This window comes from Carlito syrichta, unplaced genomic scaffold (genome assembly GCF_000164805.1).
Source record: "Carlito syrichta isolate Samal-C Ts95f unplaced genomic scaffold, Tarsius_syrichta-2.0.1 Scaffold316211, whole genome shotgun sequence".
Taxonomy (NCBI): Eukaryota; Metazoa; Chordata; class Mammalia; order Primates; family Tarsiidae; genus Carlito; species Carlito syrichta.
Window position 1 is genome coordinate 933930 of NW_007260307.1, and position 23356 is coordinate 957285.

Here is a 23356-nt window from a genome sequence, read left to right on the forward strand (position 1 = left end):
TTCTGTCCATCACAATCTCTGTTGAGCTGTAAAGGGCCATTTGACAGCTCTGTTTAAACGGTTCCCCAATTTAAATCACTGCACACATGAACGGAGCTTGAGTCTGACACTAATGGTCTTAAAATTATTGTCTAAGAAATTCTGGGAATCTTACAAAGGGGTTAAAACGTCTACAGTACACACAGACACACACAAATAAGTAAAACTCTGTTTTTAGGATTCCAGGTTTCATTTCTGTTTTATTTCACATTCAGATTATTTCCTGAAATCATCTTAGAGGCTTTTGTTTTGGCAAAATTTTGGTGGTCCAGGCTCTGTGATAGCCATGTTATGTTTTCTTTCTTTTTTTCCCCCAGCACATAAAGCAAATTAAGGGTGCGATAGAGGCAAATGACAATTGTTAAACTAATTTCTGAAAAATAAAAAATGATTGTGGAATGTGGTCTGTCACATTTGGCTTAGAGTTAGGAGATCTGGGAGCCAGTCCCAGAGAGCATGTGATCCAGCCCACATCTCACTGATGAGGAAACTGAGATGGCTTCACTGAAGGGTCCACTTGCTAGAAGCAAAACTGAGACTAGAAGCCAGGCCCTGCCTCGGGCTGCAAACAGAGGTGCTGCTAATTTGTTCTGTTCCCAGCATTAAAGCCAATGCACAAGATAGAAAAGACACGTGGCTATTAGTTGGTTATTTTACGATCACAATGTTCAAAGCTTAAATTAGTGCATGCAAACAGTTGACACAATCAGAGGAAGACCAGCATTCACGGCAGCCGTAGAATCTGCACAACATACCCCCTCAGCACTGCCCTCAGCCCTTCCCCCCTCCAAGAGAGGTAGCGCTGCCGGCTGTGGATTTCTTCAGCTCTATTTTCACAGACTGAGTCTCAGCCCGAGGCTCGAATTTGGTCAGATTTCCTGCTCCTGGGACTGCCACTACTGGCTTTCCTGCTTTCATACCTTTTGACATGGGAATGCGGGTGGGCGTAGGCCGCTGGGATGACCCGTCTTGTCCTGACTGTAAGAGAGAAAAAACAGAGACATTGGGAGACGTCGGGTGAGTTCCCCAGAAGTGCCACCATCTGAACAGAAGCAGGACTCCCGCCACATGACCACCCCCCAGGGGACCCTCGGCAGATGAAAGGAAGGTAAGAAGCTTGGAGTTGGTCTCTGACCTGCTCTGATGACTTCCTTTTCTTTCTCTGGAAACAGCTTTGCTTGCAACTTCCTTCTCTTCTCAAGCACTGATTTACCTCCCCCACCCTTCTGGAAGATGCCCTCAGCTTCTGTCCTAGAGGAAGTAAGTCTAGGCCACCAGGTGAATCATTCCTGCAGCTCCTGAGCCACTGCCACTCTCTTCCCTCCCTGCACTTCAGACATAGCAGGTTTTTGTACCCTCCTGACGACCCCAGCACTACTGCCCACGCCCTCCTCGCAATCTCCAACAATACTCTGGCGGTGATTTCTCAGGGGGGTCTCACCAACTCTCCTTCTATCGACGCTTTTTAATCTCACGATGGCGTCTCTTCACTTACCTGCCTTCTAGGTGTGCTATCACCATATTCCAGTCTCAGTTCCCTTTTAACTTTTCACATTCTCCAAGAGCACCGCCTTAGCTGTCAAGCCCTGGACCTCCAGGCTTTAAAGCTCTCCGGAAAGATCTGTGTTCCCAACTGCTCATTCCAGTATCCCCTGGACATCTCAAATACTACAGACCCCAAAGGCTATCCCCTCTCCACATGGTCCCCTGTATTTCTCCTCCTGTCCATCCCTATTGCCAAACCCAAGGCCCAGAGCCACCCTCTAAACTCGATTTGCTATGAATTGTTTTTGAGTCTATCTTCAATGTATCTCTGTCCTCTCACTACCATCGTTCAAGCCTACACCATCTCTAGCCAAGAGAATGCCAACAGTGTCCCCGTCCTTAGCCTTTGTCCCCTCCAATTTACCCTTTACACTGCTTTGCAGACATTTATTTCTATCACGTGAATAATGTCATATTTTTTCTCACGATCGTCACCCTTTCAGTGGCCTCCTTTGTCTATTCCATGAGAATTCCCATTCCATAATAAGACGTGTGTCTCCCTTCAGTATCTAAGCCCCGTTTCCATCTCTATTTTCCGCTCCTACATTTTTCCTCACACCTGACTACAGCAGCTGTCCTGTCCACATACGCCTTCCCTTTCCTTCTTAAAAGTCCTTATCTGAAAACCTCCTCCTCTGTGAAGACTTCCAGCAACTCTTTTGTTCATACGTGTATCAGAACCAGTGAGGAGGCTTCAATCTGACCTCTCCCACTAAGCCAGAACTTCTGAAGTCTTCTTTGCACGCCAGCTCTTAATCCCATGCTCAAAGTGTACTCGACAACATTGAATGAATAAATGCACTCGTGAGTTAGCCTCACGGGAGGGCAACCCAAACCTTTTGTTGTCCTTGATTTTATAGGATCCGAAAGTGGACCATCATTCAGACCTTTGAAATCTTAGCCAGTTGTTTTGAAATTTTATTTGTGTGTGGGGTTTCATCAGTTGTTTAAAATGTTGCTGCAGAGGGTAGCACTATCTTGACCTGACCCTTGAAATGGAAATAAAATGTTATAGCAGAAAACCTACTCTCAGTTACAATGATTTATACCTCCACTATCTTTTTATAAAATGCAGCAGAAAGAAGTAAGACCCTACACAACCAAGCTATGCTCTGTGTTGCCTAAAAAGCAGTATTGAGCCATTTGAGAAGAGAGAACAATTCCAAAGGCTATTTGAGTCCTGTGGCGTTGATAAAGGAATGCTTTATTGACAACACAATGAGTAATTCACACTTGGAAGTCTGTCTTTAGTCTGTGTTTGTGCATAGAGAATTAAAGTAAATTATACTGAGGATATGGGAAAATAAGCCACAGTTTCTCTATTTAAGTTATGAACTTCCTGTCTTTTTTAAGAGATTTTAATATATCTGTAGAATTTGTTCAGAGTCTAGGAGTTATCGTTTCTAGTCTATTCGCCTAAATTAACATCTAAATAGTACATGCTCTTCCATAATTACATTTACCAATTTGTCTCCAATAAATGAAGACTGGAAGTATTTTGAAAAAAATAGAATTTGTTTGTAAGCCCTGTTTTTTGAACTTTGGACATGCTTTTTAATAATCCAGCTTCCCAGCTAGTTATTAAATAAGTATTTATGAAGCAACTGCTCTCGGAAAAATATGATGAAACAAAATTCCCTTTTTAAGCCTACATACTCACTTCTTTTACTTTCAATGAATTCTTTTTTTGAATAAAGGATGACTTTGGCTATACATAATCACGTATTTTATATTTTAGATTACAGAACTACCATGTAGAAACAGTTTTAGTCCTCCCTGTATATTGACCACTTTCCCCAATATCCATTGTAAAAGCATTTCAAAATCTAATCTGAAACCTTACAACCACTACATGCTAACATTTCCAAGAGGCCATCTTTCCAAGAAACTTGAGGGAGTCTCTGTAATTTACACGAATGAGTGAAATCTCCCTCAAAGTTGGCCTGATATATCAAGCGATGAGGTTTCCCCCCCTCCCTGGTCCCTCCCTCCAGGACCGCACCTTGAAGCCCCCCTACTCACCACTGACTGGGTTCCTCTGGCAGAGGAGGTAGTGACCGGGGTGATGGTGATGGTGCTGGTCACCTTGCTTGCCCCAGGTCGTGAGGAGAGGTGTTTCCTGGGAGAGCGAAGGACTGTGCCGGTGGCAATCTCTTTGTCGGCCGTCACGTTGACCGGCCGGACAGTGATAACCGGACTCACCCCCTCTGTGGAAGGCGCTGGGGACCGCTTGAACTGAGAGCCCAGGTGGATGTGAATCTTGTTGTCTTCCGTGGTGATGATGTTGGCATTGGAGTTGTACTTCCGCACTGGAGTTGGAGCAGTCTGTTTCTCTGGGGTGACTTTGAGGACAGTCCTTCCCACGGGCATCTCCTGGGATTCGGGAGAGGCTGCAGCCTCAGCTGGTGCTGCCGACGTAGACACCGTCATGATCTGAATGGGGGATGTGGGCCTGTCTGCAAAAGGGCCTCTTGTACCTTCTGGGGTCTTCTCTCGAGAAAACGTGGTGATCGTGACCGGGGACATGGCTCGCTCGGGGCCAAGAACAGAGTCTCCACTTTTTTGTTTTTGAGACATGACATTCGGTGATGGAATAATGGTTATTCTTGGCTTCTGACTCCCTAAGGTAGGAATGACGGTGGTACTGGAAAAAAACTCCTCCGATGTCGGGCTCGTGATCTCCAAGGTTGCAGTACTGTTCTCGTGGTCCGGTGTCACCCGAATGTGCAGGGGCTGGCCCTGCTTTGGTGAGAGGACTAGCTCTCCTGGGTGTCCCGGACTGGGATTGGCTCGAGGCCCTTTCTCCTGAGCGCCTGGGGGCCCGTTTTCCCTTTTTCTCATCCATGGAATCCAAGACTTTCTCATGGTGAGCTCATTTGCTGCTGGGGGATACCTGTCTAGGACAGAGGACCGCTCCATAGGTTTTTTCAGTCCCACCTGCCGAAGATTATTCATGATATGATTTTCTTCTTGGAAGGATTTCCGTATGAACACGGCCGGTGTTTCTTCCTCTGCGGCTTCACTGCTGACCACATCCGTCTGGACCCCTGTCGATGTCACGGGGATGTCCACCATTCTCCTTCCATTCACACTGGGCCGGAGAGCACGACTGTAGCGCTTGGAGAGCTCCAGCTCTTTGGTGAGATTCAGGACCTCCTGCCCCATGTTTTTGTTCTTGCTTTCTTCTTCCATAAATCTTTGTTGGAGGACAGAATAATCTACCTGGAGCTGAGAAAGCTGATCTTCTTTGTTCATTAATTCATGAATCTTCTCCTTAAGAGCTTGCACTTCAGCCTTTAAGTCTCGACTCTTAGCTTCTTCCAGCCGAAATCGGTGTCTCAGTTCAGCCTCCTGGCTCACAGCCTCCCCTTTCTCTATTGCTTTGTTCTTGGCAATCTGGTGCTTGATCTCCTCCAGCTGTTGAGAGAGGAAGTTCGCCTTATCCTGCTCAGTTCTAAATTTCTGCTCCAGCTGGTCATACTCATCCTCGGTTTTCATCAAATCCCCCTCGATCACCTCCAGTTGTTGGAGACGTTTCTTCAGTCTCTCGATCTCAAGGGTCAACTCCTTAATCTTATTGTCTTCCGGGCAGGTGAGCTCGGGTCCTTTCCGAGCCCTCCCTCTTGTTATTTCTCTTTCTACTTCCTCCATACCATCAAGTCTCTTCTTTAGTAAGTCAACACTGCAGCTTAGCTCAGAGGACTTTTCTTCTTCGTTTTTCAGCTTGCCAATCAACTCGTCTCTCTCCTTTGTCAAACTGTACACCTTTTCCTCCATTTCAGATTTCAGTTTCAAAAGCTTCTTGCTCTCTTCGATGAGCTTTTCAGTGACGTCCATAACTTTTCCTTGTTCCACCTTGAAGTTTCGGTTGAGCTCATCCACTCTTCTCTCTTCTTGCTTTATTTTTTCCATCATGTTTTGCCTTTCATCCACTAGCATCACGGTAAATGACTTCACCTTTGTAAGATCGTCTTTTAAGCTTAATTCAGCCTTTTCTAGTCTGCTTTCAGAACATTCCAGTTCTTTAACTCTACTCTTGACCACCTCCAATTCATTGAGCAGGTCTTTGGTTAAATTCTTTTCCCTCTCCAGACTTAGATGTAGCTGGGCGCATTCAGACTTACTCTTGCTAAATGCTTCTTCCAGTTTCTCCAGTTCAGACATTCTCTTCTGCAGTTTCTCCACTTCGAGCTTGAGCTCCTTGCTGTGATGTTCTTCTTCCTGCAGCTTCTTCCTCAGCTCCCTGCATTGGGATTCCGTCTTCGTGATCTCTTCATCTTTTCCCTCCATCTCCAGCACACGCTTTCGGAGACTTTCCACCTCGGCCATGAGGCTGGAGTTTCCACATTCCCCTTTGGCAATTTTATCTCTCAGTTCCTGAAGTTCCTCCTCTGCCTTTTGAAGGTTTTTGTTGGTCTCTTCCAGCTCCTCAATTCTTTGGGTTAAACCAACCAGCTTGAGTCTCAGCTGTCTGTTGTGAGACTCTTGGTTAGCCAGCTTGGTATTCATCTCTTCATGCTCTTGAGAAAACCTCGAAGCCTTGTGTTCAAAGTCCACTTCTAACTTCAGCAATTTCTGTCTATCTTCTTTGGATTTGGAAGTGATGGCCTTGAGCTTTTCTTCTTCTTCCCTCAGTTTCTGAGTAAGATCTTGTACTTTCTGGCTTTGCAGGCCGAGCTGCTCGATATGCATTTGTCTTTCATCCACCAGCATGAGTGCAAAGGACTTGAGTTTGACAAGCTCATCTCTTAGTTTGTTGAGGCGTTTGGCGTTTTCCTTTTCTTTGCGGGCTTGGTAAGCCTTTTCTTGTTCAAGGAGCTTTTTCAACCTAGAAGACAAAATATAACTATATGTTAAAAGAGTAATCAGCAAATAGATTTGTCTTCACTTAAGTAAAAAAAAAAAAAAAATGCTACTACGCTAAATCCCTTATTGATTGCTGCAATATCAAAGTTTTTTAAAAAGCCATTAATGCAACTAATCAGATGTCAGAATATTGGTTACCCTTAAAGAGAGGTAGTGGCAGAAGGGGGCACAAGGAGGACTTTTGGGGTCCCAGTTGCTATTCCCTAATTTGCATGTTAATTATGCAGGATTGTTCAGTTTATGGAATTGCAGTAAGTTGAACACTTATAGGAGTACCTGTCCACATGTATATTGCACTTTAATAAAATAACCATGAAGTAAAACTTAGGCTGTGTAATAATAATGACTATCTATAGTGTGTTCTGTATTCTAGACATTGGTACTTGTCCTCACAGCAACCCTATGAGATAAGTGTTGCTATTATCATTGCCATGAGGAAAATGAGACACCCAGGGATTATGTCACCTGCCACAGATCCCACCATCGAGAAGCCAAGAGGGCTCCAGAATTTTTGTTCCTTACCTTGGTGTCACATGACTTCAAAAGAGAAATTTACTTTAAAGGAGTGGGAAGGTCCAGAAAAGAAGCACCTTTGGGGTTTCTTATTTTAAACCCTTGACATAAGCTATGCAACGATTACCTGAAGAGGACAAGGTAAGACAGGGTTTCTGATACAAAAGCTGGTCTACATACACTGACTTTAGTTGATACCAGAACCGGCACAGGGTTTTTTTTTTTTATTTATACAGTTTTGTCTTGTTTTTTTTTTTTTTTTGAGTTGGAGTCTCACTCTGTCGCCCAGACTGGAGTGCAGTGGCCGCTCCCGGCCACCGCAGCCTCGACCTGCTGGGCTCTGGCGATGCTTCCGCCTCAGCCTTCCGAGTAGCCGGAATTACAGGCATGCGCTACCACACCCGGCTGATTTTTTGATTTATTGTAGAGATGAGGTCTTGCTGCCCAGGCGGGTCTCGAACCCACGGGCTCAGGCAATCCGCTCACCTCAGCCTCCCAAAGGCACAGGATTACAGGCTGAGCCACCGAGCCCGGCTTTGTCTTGTTTTTTAAGAGAACTAGGTAGGGAGGAAGTCTGTATTACTTGCAGTATAAAAATGTGACAGCCACAGGAATTATTCTTTTTAACATGTATGAAGTGCATTTTCTCTTCAGTGTTTACGTCTAGCTTTAAAAAGAAGGAATATAAACATGCTAGACTATTTGCCATTCTAGTGCTGGTTAACTTGTACCAATTTTTTCGTTGCATTTTCTCTTCTTTTTTAATGATGCTTCTTGGGCAATTTGTTTATCTTCCATAATACAAATATTTACTATTTGTATAAGTCTTAATATCATAGTGAATGTGTATCATGGTTATCAATTATACATATATTAGCATAACTTAATTGAAACTGACATCAAGGCTAAATTAAAGGTTATAATTAGAACATTTTAAAAGTCAAACGTATTTGTTTATTAAAATTTATTTGCTTATTATTAGTCCCATCTTTTCTGTATGCCATCAATTGAAAATTATGTTGCTTTTAGGTAAATATTTTAAATAAATATTCTATCATTATGAATTACACATGTCTCATGTACCATTAAACATTAATTTTTCCCTAAAGTGATTGGAAAATATGTTTTCTCAATAGTAGATATTATCCTGAGTGGTAGAGGTCACATGGAATATCTGTGTGGGTATGCTCAGTACTGTTTTTTTCTTTTTAACTTGTACCAATTTTTAACAGTTTTTATATACCCATAAAAACAGAGTTAAAAGTATAATCGTATTCACTGTATGTTAGCATAAGAATGTATTTTAGTAATTAATATGTTTATAAGAGAAGCAAGTTACAAACAACCACTAACATGCACTTATTTAAGTACCTTTCATTCTTTCAGTGTATTTTGCACCTTTATTATTCCGACTGATTTTATTTTATATTTATGATGACATTATCTGACATTGAAATGAAACTGGGAGGGTGAAAAACCAGCCATATCGCTCCCTGACCTTCCCTGGCTTCCTAGCACTCTAAGCATGGAGGAGTGAGAGCCATGACCCAGCCAGATGTCCTCTGCGGTTTTTCTCAAGGCAAGCTCTCCCTGCTATTTGACACTCCTTGAACGTGCTGTGTCCTCTGCTGAGTATTTTCTCCTGCTCCTCCTTTCACCCTGACACACACACCTGAACGTGCCTGTCTGATTTTTCACCTTCCGGATTTCATTTCAGTGTCACTTCCTCCAGGAAAACTTCCCTGACCAACCCAACCAAGACAGCTCTTTATACAGACTCCCGTAAGACGCTGCAGCTGCCTTTACAACACTGTCAGTTTCTAATTTTTAATGCCTCTGTCAGTGCAAGTTCCATGAGGGATGGCGTTTGTTTTGTTCTCCTGCTAGCATCATATCTTACACATAGGAGGTGCTCAAGAAGCACTGACTGAATGGGTAAACAAAGGAAAGAATGAATAAAGAAGTTTGAACTAGAAATTTGGAAATGCCTGTATAGGGATGTGTTAACTCAGGCCTCACAGTGCTGAGCTGAGTATGAGCTTTGGTTGAGTGGATACTGTAGTTTTGATTAGACATGCATAGTGGCTATTAGACAAATGTCTCTGATTTAATGAGCAATGTCCTCCCTTAAAGATTGGGCTCATCCTTGTTATCAGTCTCTTAGAGAAGAAATGTATCTTATGTGGACCGACCAAGGCAGCCCTCCCTGTCTGTCTACCTTTAGGACTGGTGGAGGCATCCATCCAACCCATAATATTTAGGACCTCCATCCAACCCATAATATGGCTCTGGGAATATTTGAACCCTAAACAACATTGTGTAAAGCAGACTGAGTTAAAACTTGTCTCTCTCACAGGTTTGTGTGTTCTTGGTGTGTCATTTTTGTTCTATCTGTCAGTTTGCTTTAGTTCTTTCCTTAAAGGTTCTAACCTCTGCTACCCAGAAACAAGGGGAGGCATCTCCCTCACTGGATCCACAGTTGGATCAGAACCCTGATGTTGGAGCAGCATACCCTGGGCCTAGTGGGAGGGACCATGGTAAAGCAAGGGGAATGCCCAAGAGGAAGGAAAAGCATAGGGAATCATGGGGCCAGTCTGTCAGCCATTCCACCCTACACAGCAACTCTCTCAATGCTTGGCAATTCTTGGATTTTAATTTCCTGTGTTCCTTAGACACAGGGATAAATGTGATCTCCAAAGGAGAAGATATATAGAGAAAAAAAGGAGAGGACGGGATGGAGGAAAAAACTTTGGGAAAAGCCCCAAAAATAATGGGTAAAAAGAACAAGGAGAAGTTATGAAGGCCGAGGGAGAGGAAAGGGAACCCAGCAGTGCAGGGGTGACAGGGAAGGCAGCGCTGGGCCCTTCCATCAGTCCAGCACTCTACTGCATGTGTATCTTCTCTTCCCCATTGCTAGAAGTCCTCATGCCACAGTAGATGAGCATCAGCATCCTAGTCTGTGTCTACTCACAAGTCAGAGTGCCTCTGGCATTTTTTCCAGCAATTTTCTAACGCTTACCATTTCATTTTGCACGTCAAACAATCAATTTGCTCTGCACCCCTGGGCCCCATTTCCATGTAACTATGCTATTTTAGGAGCAGAACAAGAGGCTTAAGTGATGCTCCTGCCAACCAGTGTCACCACCTCCCCTCCATTCGACTCCCTGGTCGCCATCCCATCTTTAGCTGTGCCCTGGATCTAAACATATTTGCATAAAAAAGGAAACAAGCCAGAAGACTAAGACTTAATAAGTGAATGAGTGTCTTGATTCTCATCAGCAGCTGGAGGTAGAGCCTGATGATATCTGAAATCAAAGTTATTCTTGGCAAATTTTACATTTTCTGCATTTTGCCTTATTTAGAGAACAAAAGAAGACAAGCAAATGAATCAATTGAGTTTTTAAAATTCTAAGTTCTTTTGCCTTTCATAATAGCTATTTCCCTTGTTTGTTTGTTTTTTGAGTCGGGGTCTCACATTATTGCCCAGGCTGGAGTGCAGTGGCAAATCACAGCTCACCATAGCCTCGATCTCCTGTACTCACTGGGCTCAGGCAATCCTCCAGTCTCAGCCTCCAAGTAGCTGGGACTACAGGCATGCACCACCACACCCGGCTAATTTTTTTTTGGTACAGATGAGATCTTACTATGTTGCCCAGACTGGTCTCAAATTCCGGGACTCAAGCAATCCTCCTGCCTTGGCCTCCCAAGGTGCTGAGATTATAGGCGTGAGCCACTGCACCGAACCCATAAATATTCTTCAAAGTATTCTTCATTTCTTATTTTATACTGAATATACTCATGTTTTCTAACTTGCTGATGTGTCATTTTATAAGCATATTCAGAAATCCAATTATTTTCTACTAGAAGACTTTAAAAATGTTGGCCCAAATGTTCTCTGATTTTGATGGTATATAAATTTGTCAAAATCCATCAGATTATATAATTAAAATTGGTGACTTTTACTGTACCTAAATTAAGTCTCAATTAAAAAGTAGAGGAAAATAACAAGCCCTGGAAAGTGTTCCAAGATGCTGGATAAAGGTAGAAGGTTGTAAACAAATATTATGAGAGTCACCTAAAATATGATAGAAAACATAAAATTGGTCATTAATCTTAAGGCAGAAAGAGGTGGAAGCAGAGGTAGGAGGACGAAGAGAAGAGAACGGATATTTTTGGGGCTGAGGACACAGATGAAAAAGCTTGTTCTGGTGTTATGGTTACAGGGGGCGGGTGGGGGGGAAGTATTCTTTCAAGCAGACAACTGCAGGCAACTTAAGATGGCTAGCAAGCTTGGATTTTTCAGACATTTCGTTGGGAGGAATGCTTCAGACCCTAGGAAACCTCTAGTCCTGATGTTATTTCAAGAGGCTCTGGAAAGCCACCCCAGACATGCTAAAACCTAACTTTAAATATATGAGACAGAAGGAAAGTCTCCCAGGTAGTGTGTTAAGTGCTTTCTTATTTTAATTTTCACGACCACCCTTTGAGCAAGGCGTTGCTGTACCATTTAAAAATAAGGGTTGAAATGATTTGCCTTCATCAAAGGAACACAACTAAGAAGAGGCAGGTAGGGATTCTGAAACAGAGATGTTTCCACAGACACTGTGCTTCCATAACAGTGCTGTTCCTCGGGCAGACAACCAGACGCGTGAAAAAGTCCTCAGTCTCACTCGTCATCAGAGAAATGCAAATCAAAAGCACACTGAGATACCCCCTAGCCTCTGTAAGAATGGCCATCATGAATAAAACAAACAACAACAGATGCTGGTGAGAATGCAGGGAAAAGGAATGCTCCTACACTGCTGGTGGGAACGCAAACTAGTGCAAACTCTTTGGAAGATAGTGTGGTGATTTCTGAAAGAACTAGAAATTGACCTTCCCTATGACCCAGCACTCAAATCATTCTACAAAAAAGGATACCTGCAAACGTATGTTTGTTGCAGCTCTATTCACAATAGCAGAAACATGGAACCAACCATGTTGCTCATTGAAGCTGAACTGCATTAAAAAAATGTGGTACATATACATGATGGGATATTATGCAGCCATAAAGAAGGACAAATATATGGACTCTGCAGCAACTTGAATGGATTTGGAGTCGATCACACTCAGTGATCTATCACAGAAACAAAGAACAGAGTTCCTATGCTCTCAGACATAAGTGGACCCTGAACAATTATAATACTCTAAGAAAGCGGTTGGCAGTTGTGGGAAACTGCCAGGGTTGGGGGTAGGACTCCCAGTGGAGGGGAACTGCCAAGGGAGAGAGGGGCACACCTCATCAACAGGGGTACCTGCATGATCAATGTTTACATACCTAACCCTGAAATGTACCCCACATCTTTATAATAAAAATTAAATCAAACCAAAAAAGCAAAACAAAACAATGCGGTTCCTCAAATAGATGCAGCTCAAATTTGCAAGACACTCGATTCAGTCTCTCCTAGAATTGTCAAGTTCTGTGTTGTCCCCCAGCATATCAGCTTGCACCGAGCATTGGGTAGATGGCAAGATGACCCCAATTATTAATGAAAAGACAGGTCAGTGCACGGAGTCTTTCAGAACCCTTTCCAAAGCTCCTTCCTGCGGACATCAATCCGTCAGGGGCACAGACATTGTGATTCAGTTAGCTGTGAGTCCAGAGGCTGTTGGTTCTTTTCATCTTCCGAGATCCCAGCTGCCCCAGGAACCTGCTGCAACCACGTCTTCCTCGAGTCACTCAGCCACAATCATTCCTTCCAGATGCTCAGGCCTCAACTCGGAGTCCTCCCTGAGTCCTCTCTTTTTCTGTCTCGTCTCTGCCTTCAAGTCCTCAGCAAGCCTTGTCCGTTCTACCATCAAGATGCATCCCAAATCTTTGACTCCCTCTTCCTCCATTGCTACCACTGTTGCCCAGCCGCCATCATCTCTTCTCTGGGACCTTGCCATAGCCACCTAATGGAACTCCCTGCTCCACCCTTGCTCACCACAGTCTGTTCTCTGCCCTGAAGCCAGAATAATCCTTGGGGGGAAAAAGGACAACTCCAATCATGTCACTCCGTAAAAAGGAGAAACAGGAAAGTGGACACAGGAAATAAGTGGGGCGGGATCAGTATTTCAATGTTTTTAAAACGTGTATGTGGTTGGGTGCGGTGGCTCACGCCTATAATCCCAACACTTTGGGAGACTGGAGGTGAGAGAATTGCCTGAGCCCATGGGTTTGAGGCCAGCCTGGCCAACTTGGTGAGACCTCATCTCTAAAATAAAACAAAAAAAAATTTAGCCGCACATGGTGGCGCGTGCCTGTAGTTCCAGCTACTTGGAAGGCTAAGGCAGAAGGATCCCTTGAGCCCAGCAAGTCGAGGCTGCGATGGCCGTGAGCGTGCCACTGCACTCCAACCTGGGCGACAGACTGAGACTCCGACTCAAAAAAAACAAAAAAAATGTATATAATGGAGAGATATTAATATGTTTCCTCTTAATTTAAAACATTTTCCCTTATAGCAATAGTCCAGTTAATAAAGAGACAATGCCAGCATGCCACTATTAATAAATACATAAGTAATTATATAATACCCTATTTTGCAACCCCCAGGGAAATACTGGATGTAGGTAATGCTCATCAGTGTCTCTCAGAGACAGACATAGCATACATATGTGCCTGCCCCACCCATGAAATATTCTTACCAAAAAAAAAAAATCGAACCTGAATCTGATCAAGCTCCTATAACTAATTACTAGTTTATAGGAAAGACAGGACAAGAAATTGCTAAACCACCCCGTGATGATGAGATCAGAGAAATCCGAGATTTGGCAACTCCATGGGATAAACAACCTCGTTTACACATTACATAAATTGAAAATGAAAAGAAATCAGGGAGGAGAACCTATAGAATAAGACAAATTTCAGCTAGTTCACGTCTGGAATCCCAGCACTTTGGGAGGCCGAGGTGGGAAGATTGCTTAAAACCAGGAACTTGAGACCAACCTGGGCAACATAGCAAGACCCCATCGCTACAAAAAATAAAAACTGTTTTGAAAAAAATCTGGGCTGAGTTCGGTGGTTCAGTTTGTAATCCCAGCGCTTTGAGAGGCCCAGGTGAGTGGATTGCCTCAGCCCGCGGGTTCGAGACCCACCTGGGCAACTTGGCGAGAACTCATCTCTACAGTAAATCAAAAATTAGCGGGGCATGGTAGCACGCACCTGTAGTTCTGGCTAGTTGGATGGCCGAGGCGAAAGGATTGCCAGAGCCCAACAGGTTGAGGCTGTGGTGACCAGAAGCATGCCACTGCACTCCAGCCTGGGCAGCAGAGTAAGACTCCATTTCAAAAAAAAAAAAGAAAAGAAAGAAAACAATCTAGAGGATTGATCAACCAATTGTAATCTTTTGGATTCGTATCTAAACTATATTGTAAAATGAGACAATTAGAATTATGTTGTTGAGGAATTATTATTATTAAATTTTAGGTTTGATCATGAATTATAGACATATTTTTAAAAGTCCTTATCTTTTATAAAAACATACTGAAATATTTGGAATGAAATGATGTAAGTGGGATTTATATCAAAATCGTCCAGGAGTGTGGCGGAAGACAGAACCAGCCTGGTCATAAGTTAATCAACTGCTGAGGCAAAGTGGCAGGTACATGAGGTTCATCGTGCTGTTTTCTCTGTGGTTGTAAGTGTTGGGAACATTTCCTAATAAAGTTGTTTTCTGATCCCCTTTTGTTATCCAACCCCTACCCTATGTCTCTGCTCCGTTTGATGCAGGTTATATTTTCGCCTTCCTAGCCGTGCAACTCACATTTTTTTTTTTTTTGTTTGAGTCGGAGTCTCACTCTGTCGCCCAGACTGCTGGGCTCTGGCGATCCTTCCACCTCAGCCTTCCAAGTAGCTGGAACTACAGGCGCCCACTACCACACCCGGCTAATTTTTTAAAATTTATTGTAGAGATGAGGTCTCGAACTCGCGGGCTCAGGCAATCCACTCACCTCAGCCTCCCAAAGTGCTGGGATTACAGACTGAGCCACTGAGCCTGGCAACTCACATTTTTCTGTGACTGTGGGTGGCTCTTTTCTTCCTTTCCAGAAGCACATCGTTTCATTTGTTAGAAACTTTCACTTTCTTATTGGGATCCATTTGGTGCTTAGCCAAACTTATGCTAGAGAAAGTATCCTCACTCAGTTGTTTTCCGCAAACATTTATTAATGTGTCTTTCCTCTTGCTGTCTAAAGACAACCGTCTGTGGGACACGGGAGTCTTTTCGGACTCATTCTGATTATCCGTTCTTGTAGGAAACACCACCCTTGGATGAGTTGTTGTTGATCTGTGCTCCTCAGGACTCACGGGGACACCTGCCCACATCCATTCTCACTTTTCTTCCTCGGAAAGTAAGTGGTGTGAGATTCCAGGGGTCCTTTGCCCGGCTTTCTTGACTCCCACTTTCAACCATTTTTTTCTGAATTTACCAGCATTAACCCCAGAGCAGCAGTTGTTTCTTTACTTCCTTAAGATGTTGTACTTTTCCCCATCTTAATCCATTAGACTCCATTTGGACACTGATGTCACCTAAAAAAGCCATGCTAGCCTTGTTTCTCAGCCTCACCACATTAATTTCCTCTGGGCACACTTATTTTTGCTTTTCTTCAACTCTGCTTGTGTGTGTGTGTGCCTCCCTGTCTTTCGAGAGAGGGCATGATAGTAATTAAAGATGAATGAACCTCAAAAGAGTCAAGCTTGTGTGCAGTCTGAAGACTTTAATCACAGTGCATTTTTCCAACCTAGAGCACAGCACGGAGCAAAGTAGCTTGTTAACACGATAGGGCACAGTTTCACCAAATAACTCAGGAAGAAGTGTTGCTTTTTAATAGATCGCCTCAGTTCCTCAAGACAGTGACTGTTACAACTGTCCAGGATTTACCTGGTGTCCCTCATACACTAAAAGCGCCCGAGGCTGGCTCTGCAGCTCTGGAGTCAGAGCCTGTCTTTATCCGAAACTTTGATGGTTTCTTTAGCATGAATATTTTGTATCAATTTTGATACTTTAAAATAGTGCATTGGAGCATGGTGTATCTTGATGACTATGTTTTTGACACATACTTATGTTTTGCACCAAGCCATCCTTGCTACATCCCAGTACCGGCTCTGGTCACTAAGTGTCAGAGAATCATTTTTCATGGTGAGCAGAATAGCCAATCCTTCCTCACAGGACACAAACGCGGCAGCTCTGTTTCTTTGTATTTCTTAGTAGTAGGGATGCATGTACAGAAGCCCTCATCCACTTATTTCTCTTACCCTCTTGTAAAGACCAGCAGGATTTTAGAGTACCTGACATCAAACTTTTTGACCCTCAGTCACTGTAATGGGACAAGAGGCCTATCTCACCCATTGCCACTCTGAGAAAGAACTCGGTGGAAAAAAAACCAAAAATTGAAAGAAAAGAAAATACAGCAGTCAACTTGTTGCTAGCAGCTTTTGTGAACTGATTTTATTCCCAAAGAGAAGACCTTGTGCTATACTTATGATTTTATATTATAAATGACATCCTATGAATTTAAAAATCTAGTCATTTAATTACATTTGCTTTGCGAGTATAATGCAAGTCATTCAAACAGCACACACACACAAGGCAAGCTCGGGCAAATGACCTCAACTGAAGTTTTGCTCTTCCTCAGACTGTGAGGGACTTATGTCTAGTTCTGCTCTGGAATAGGCATCCTGGTGATGTGCCTTGAAGATATCCAAGGACATACACTATGGACTGGCGTGGGTTAGCCCAGTAACTTGCAGCAAACTAAACTGGTTGTGATATGTAACCCGTAGCCATGTACCTTCAAAACGCACAGATGGCAATAACTGAAAGCATGAAAGATTTATGACCGACAGGAAGTTACTCTTCCCGAAGATGCTGGAATATGCTACCACCGGGTGAGTGCTTACTCAGCAAGCGTCTGCAACCGTGGGCGGCAGACAGACTCCCTGGCAAACATGGATTTAGTCTTCAAGAGAAGCTAGCAACATGCTAATTTAAATTTACAAACACTCTACAATTTTTTAAAACTACTTTGTACACTGCTAGTAAATAGTTCCTAGTTATGACACAAATTAGAGTCTAGAGAACTATTAGTGGCTGGCTCATGTGAACCACGGAAATGGCGGGCGTTTTCTGACCATTTGCTGCCCATCAGGAGATCGTATTTGAGAGTCACTGAGATGAAGCTCTCTGGTTGCACATTCTAGTATAAGCTCCCCTGAGTCATACAGAAATATAAGTATGATTCGTTAACTCACTCACTAATTCAACAAAGATGGACTGAACACCTTCTTCTCGTTGCCAATGCATTAGGTGCCAAGAATAAAAATATATACATCAGCTGGGCTCGGTGGCTCAGCCTGTAATCCTGCACTTGGGAGGCTGAGGTGAGTGGATTGCCTGAGCCCGTGGGTTCGAGACCCACCTGGGCAACTTGGCGAGACCTCATCTCTACAATAAATCAAAAATTAGCCAAGCGTGGTAGCGCACACCTGTAGTTCCAGCTACTTGGAAGGCTGAGGTGGAAGGATGGCCGGAGCCCAGCAGGTCGAGGCTGCGGTGGCCAGGAGCGGCCACCACACTCCAGTCTGGGTGACAGAGGGAGACTCCAACTCAAAAAATATATATATATAAAATATATATATATATATATATATATATATATATATATATATACATCACAAGGATACGTAAAAAGTGCCACTCATGTTTTAAACATATACTAGCGAGGGACACCCAAGACTTAGGATGCAGATGGAGGGTGCATAACTTAGAGCTCTGGCAGCTGTTGTTGCTAGTATCTTCCCCTGCTCTGTTTCAGCCCTCATAGAACATGTGTGAGGACTAGATAGAGGTCCCCTTCCTCTCTGTGGGACCAGTCCCTCCCCTACTGGGTGTACCGGATTTCAGCTCCAATTCTTCAACTGGTCCAGCATCCCTGCAAGCTACAACCTGCACAACTGCAATGGATTGAGGTATATCCTCTCTGGGCTCTAAAACTTAAATAATTAAAATCTTAGCCCTAGCCAGGCTCGGTGGCTCAGCCTGTAATCCCGCGCCTTGGGAGGCTGAGGTGAGTGGATTGCCTGAGACCGCGTGTTCGAGACCTGCCTGGGCAGGCGAGACCTCATCTCTACAATAAATCAAAAAATTAGCCAGGCGTGGTAGCGTGCACCTGTAATTCCGGCTACTTGGAAGGTTGAGGGGGAAGGATCGCCGGAGCTCAGTGGGTCGAGGCTGCGGTGCCCGGAGCGGCCACTGCACTCCAGTCTGGGCGACAGAGTGAGATTCCAGCTCAAAAAAAAAAAAAATCTTAGTCCCCTTTCGATGATAGTATTAGGAGGTGGGGCCTTTGAGAGGTGATTATGTCATGAGGGTGGAGCCCTCAGGAGAGGGATTAGTGCCCTTAGAAAAAGGGCCCAGAGGGGTCTTTCTCATTCTCACCTGTGGAGACACTAGGGTAAGACAGCAGTTGGCAGCTGGGAAGAGACTCCCACCAGAACCCAACCACACTGGTGCCCACCCTCGCACTTCCAGCCTCCAGAACTGGGAGAAACAGTTCCTGTGTTCTATCAACCACAGTCCGTGGTACTTGGTGATAGCAGCCTGAGCTAAGACACCAGTCTTCTAGGCTCTTCTTCCTCAGCTTCAGGTTTTAGCGCTGTGTCCTCTCCCCAGAGAGGATGACAATATGCCTTTTATTGTGTCTTCCTATTTCCTCCATTGTTCAAAGTACTTTTCAAACACTGTCTCAGACTGTTCATGTCTCAAATGACATATTTTTAAAACAAGAGAAACCAGATATCCTTTCTTTTTGATGACATTTATAAAGAGTCAGCCAAGTGAGTAAATTTACCTAGAATCTTCCCTAGGAACAGAAAAAGTCACGAACCACAGAAGCCTGCCACCTCTATTGTGTGACCTTTGGTTCTTCCTTCCAGGTGGCCCCTTCATCTTCCCTCCCTAACTCCAAGAGGACTTCCACATCCCATCCCTAAAAAACACGTCGCCCAAGTTCATCACTCCTGATGATCAGATGCTCTGTCTAGAAAAGGCTGTCACACTGCCACAGAAAGTAAGTGGAGGGATTCCCTAGGGGAGAGGAGGGGCAGATTAGAGGCATGTCCCTGTAACCACAGCAGATGTGTAAGTAAAGGGTCTGCCCAGAAGGAGGCACTTTCTGTTAAGAAAAAGGGGACGGGGGTTGGTCGCATGATGGAGATTTTCTGAGATGACTCAGACAGGTTGGAGAATTGGAGACAATCCACACAGGTTCCAGACACCTCACTTCATTCCGTACGTGCATTTATAAAACACCAGGCAAAAGCCACAGCTGCAAGCTTCTACGGTGTGGGAGCTCACAATATAAAAACATCAAACGTCTTTTATTGTAAAGCTTTTCATGAAGATACTATTGAACTTAACTTGTCTCTCGGGTAAATCGATTTTCAATAATAAGATTTGTTTAAAATAACATAGACATGAATTAAGCAGCAAATTACTTTAAGTCTATACATCATTTATCGTAGTATTTCTGTGCATTTATTTACTCAGAAAAGTAAACTTCGCTCTTTAAAACTAGTTGAATTTATTGTTATTTTATTTAAAGGTCTTTTTAAAAAGCTTTAAAATATAAGTATACGTGAACTCTCACTAAATCTCTTTTTAATTATTATGTTGACATTTATTTAATAATTATTTTGCTCAGTTTTGGAACAACCTTAAAGCTCATTCAAAAAATAAAGTCAAAGCAATAAACAAAACTCCAAAATCCTAGACTTAATTTTGTATCGACTGTTATTAATCTTAAAAAATAGAAATGTGAGCCCCCTTCTGTTGTGGAAAGGATACTTGGTTTTACAAGTAAACAGAAGTTCATCCAGTCACATGGAATTAAGATCAATGTAGTGACCCCCAGATTTTCATCACTTTAAACACAGGGACAAAACATCAACACTCAACATTCCAGTGATTAAATCTACACAAATGAAAACCATACCACCTGCCCTGATTTCAGATTAATACAAAAACGAGTCTTGGGAATCTGAATAACCTGGTTTTGACCAAATGGAGTCCTTTTGTGACAGACTCACAGCACCCCCCAGCCCTCCTGAGCTCTAACTACAACCTGTTTATGTTGGTACACTCCGTTGAACTCAGACAGTGCTTTTTCTGGCATTCTGAAAAATTACTAAAGTTGAACTTTGTACACAATTGTTTAACATAGTCCAAACTTCAATCTTGTTCCCATTTTGAAATCAGCACACACACACCCCCCCCCCTTGCGTTCTTGTTCCCACACTGAGTGTCACAGAACAAACACAGCTTTCTCTGGATCGCTATGCCCCGGATTTCCCCGCCAACTTTTACAAACGCCTTCCACACATGCAGAGAGATCTGCAGAAAATCCACACGACAACGACAACAACAAGAGCAGCAAAACTTCGAAAATAATATTTACCTCGGATTTGTTTTTTGCTCATCAAGAAGTCATCGATTAGAAGACACATTGACAAACTGTAGAAAGGCTGCCTGTTAAAAGCCTTCGGGGCAAGTTAGGACCCGTGGCAGGGAGATCAGAGAGCTTTCAGTCCCCACACAAACTCCCCAAGGTTTCTGTAGGATGAGATTACTCTTCCCCTCCACAGAAAAACGGGAGCACGTCTCATCCCACAAGGTGTATCTTGGCCAGTTCCAATCATGGACTCTGAGGCATTAGGGAAAGTCACAGGAAGCTGGTGATTTTCAAGGGTTGTCACCGTCCACCCTCAGTAAAATTGCAAACCGAAAGGTTGCTCTTATAGAGCCCTTGTCATCTTAGTTAGGGCTCTACCAGTGTCCAAGCCCAGCTTCCTAGATGCTCTTTGCAATAACACTTAGAAACGCTCTTGCTGTCGAGAAAGCCCATTCATCCATGAGACCCGCGTGATGGAAAGTAACTGACATTGCTTAAATCCAAACAAGAGCTTGACTCCCTTACCTTGACTAGAAAGCAGAGTGGCTTTGTTTTTGTTTTTGTTTTTGATAAGGGGGTACTGAAGTTTGCTCAACAGCGGCAGCCCTTGCTGAGCCCCCTACTCCCCAGGGAATTAACCGCCACATTCCAGGCCTGTCATCAGAACAATAAAAGGTGAATGTTGTGCAAAACAGCTTGGGCCCATTGATGATGATGTCATGCCTGCCTTACAGAGCTCATTATTGTGCAGATCTACTTTGCTCTGTTAAGAAGGGGTGGAGTTGCCCAAGCTGGGAAGGAAGGCAGCTTTTTAAGAAGCAAAGCCCCTGAACCGGAGTTAGGCTGCACGCTCAGGGAAAGTTGAAGGAGTGGGGTGGGGGTGGGGATGCTGGGGAGGGGAGAATGAGATAAAGGAAAGATATGCATAAAATGTCAAATGGGCCTCATTGCCGATTTTTCAAACTAGCTAAACTCTGCAGAGTTCTATTCAGCACATGCCAGAACTGAAGTTGGGGATCCCAGTAGAGCCTCATCTGAGATGCAGCCAAAGGAGAAAAAAATTTGTGTTTCAGCTAAAGTGCCCGGTAACGTACGTGTATCTAAATGAAAACACTCCCGTGTGGGCCACCAAGCATCAAGGGCCTTTTAGTTGGAAGATCATTCTGTCTTTACAAAATATTTTCACCTGCATTTTTTTCCCCTAGAAGTATTTTTAAATGGCAAAAAAACAAAAACAAAAACAAAAAACTGCCGTCCACACAAACAAAAGTGGGTGCATACTTTTAGCCTAAACTCAAGTGTCATCATCATTTATACAAAAAGTTTTCAAAATCTCTATCACCTTCAAATTAGTTTTCTTTCTTCTTTCTCTTTTTTCTTCCTTACTCCCTTATTTCCTTCTTTTCTTCTTTCCTTCCTTCCTTCCTAGCTTGCTTTTTCCTTCCTTCCTTCCCTCCTTCCAAGTGAGTGACTAAGCAAGTGAGTGATAAATTCAGTCAAAAAGCCTTTAGGTAAATTAAAAGTGCCAGGATAGCATATGTACATTATTTATGTTATGAAATTTCACTTCAATTAAAGGATAAAAAGCATCATACCAGGTAAATTAGCCAAATTAACTTTAAGGTTAATACAATTCATAGAATTAAATGTTTGCAGGGCATTTTTAAATCCCCCATATCCTTTCTACTACATAAATATGAGCCATTATGTTATGGCATGGAAAAAATATGAAGGAAACATAATTTTGAGATCATTGCTTTCCTGCATCCTTAATGTTCAATCATGTTTTTTGCTTTAAGAATATGTCGAATTTTTTAATAGCCTGAACTGAGTGTAATAATTACTGCATGTTTCAAGGACGCAGCACTGAATAAATATGTTTCGATTACAGAGATTTAATCAAATTATAAAGCAACATTCACTGTTAAGTTTCAGTCCCAGATATACCCAGCTAGTTGTTGCTTTGTTTTTTGTTGTTTTGTTTCTCAGGTATTTTGACATAGGTGGGGAAACTGGTACTGAAGAAGAAATGAGAAATGCCACCACCTGGTCCATTGGTGCCATGAGGCTGTGCCAGTGTTGGGAGCCAGGCACACTGGGGATGGATGGACTGGAGCTGGGTTTGGTAGTGACTTGGAAGGTCACAAGGGTATGTTGTATCACTCTTCTGACTTCAGTTTACTCAGAGGTAACATAGGGATATGGATTTTAACTTGCAGGGTTGTTATGAGAATTAAAAATAATAATACGCAAGTCTGACACACAGTGGGTCCCTAGTAAAGAATAAGATTTTGTGCACAGCTGATTCATTTTCATGATGGTAGACACTTTGCAAAAATACACATCTGTGGTCTCATTTTAACACAGACAGTATAAACCCATGTGAGTAAAAGGAAATCAAGGAGCTAGGATTAATTGCATAGTCAAGTGGTGTCTTGCACTCAGTTGGCTTTTGGTGATTCAAACTTGAATTATAGTCCCAGGGAGGCACTGATTACCATTCAAACCATATTAAATCAATATTTGGAAAGAAATAATAATAATAGAGGAAATGTTTTAGTACCTTTAAAAAATTCTTTTAAAAAAATGCCATGCCCCACCCTCGCCGGTGGGTGCCCGTGGCCCACGCAGGGCGGAGCCCCCCCTCCCGCCCCTAACCCTACACCTGAGCTGTGGCGGTGGCGGCGGCTCCCGCGCTCGGGCAGGGCCGGGCACAGCGCCTCCCGGGTACTCGCGACCAAGCCAGGTGTGCACGGATGTCGGTGCTCCCGGGGCTCGGGGGCGCCTGACGCGCCTAGCAAACACATTCAAAGTACTTCAGGTCGTGGGAGACGGGGCAAGATGGCGACAGCATAGGTGAACTGGCGAGATTCTCTGAACGGACCAAGACTGCAAACTGCTGAATAGACAGACTGTAAAGCAGAGG

At 43.4% G+C, this 23356-nt stretch overlaps 1 protein-coding gene across 1 annotated transcript; it reads right to left on the bottom strand.

Annotated features, from left to right (window-relative positions):
• Positions 1-210: 210 nt before the first annotated feature.
• FILIP1 (filamin A interacting protein 1) lies at positions 211-21100 on the bottom strand. The gene is made up of 3 exons (XM_008073922.1): positions 20956-21100; positions 3607-6412; positions 211-1017 (listed from the first exon to the last, which is right to left on the bottom strand). The coding sequence occupies exons 2-3, from the start codon at positions 6295-6297 to the stop codon at positions 811-813; spliced, it is 2898 nt and encodes a 965-aa protein (XP_008072113.1). The 5' UTR covers positions 6298-6412; positions 20956-21100; the 3' UTR covers positions 211-810.
• Between the last annotated feature and the right edge of the window lie 2256 nt (positions 21101-23356).

Excerpts from the sequence above, each read along its gene's own strand:
- FILIP1 (XM_008073922.1), bottom strand. The coding sequence starts at position 6,297 with ATGCTGGTGGATGAAAGACAAATGCATATCGAGCAGCTCGGCCTGCAA. Across the intron at positions 1,018-3,606 it reads CCAGAGGAACCCAGTCAGTG|TCAGGACAAGACGGGTCATC; the intron begins GTGAGTAGGGGG and ends TCTCTCTTACAG.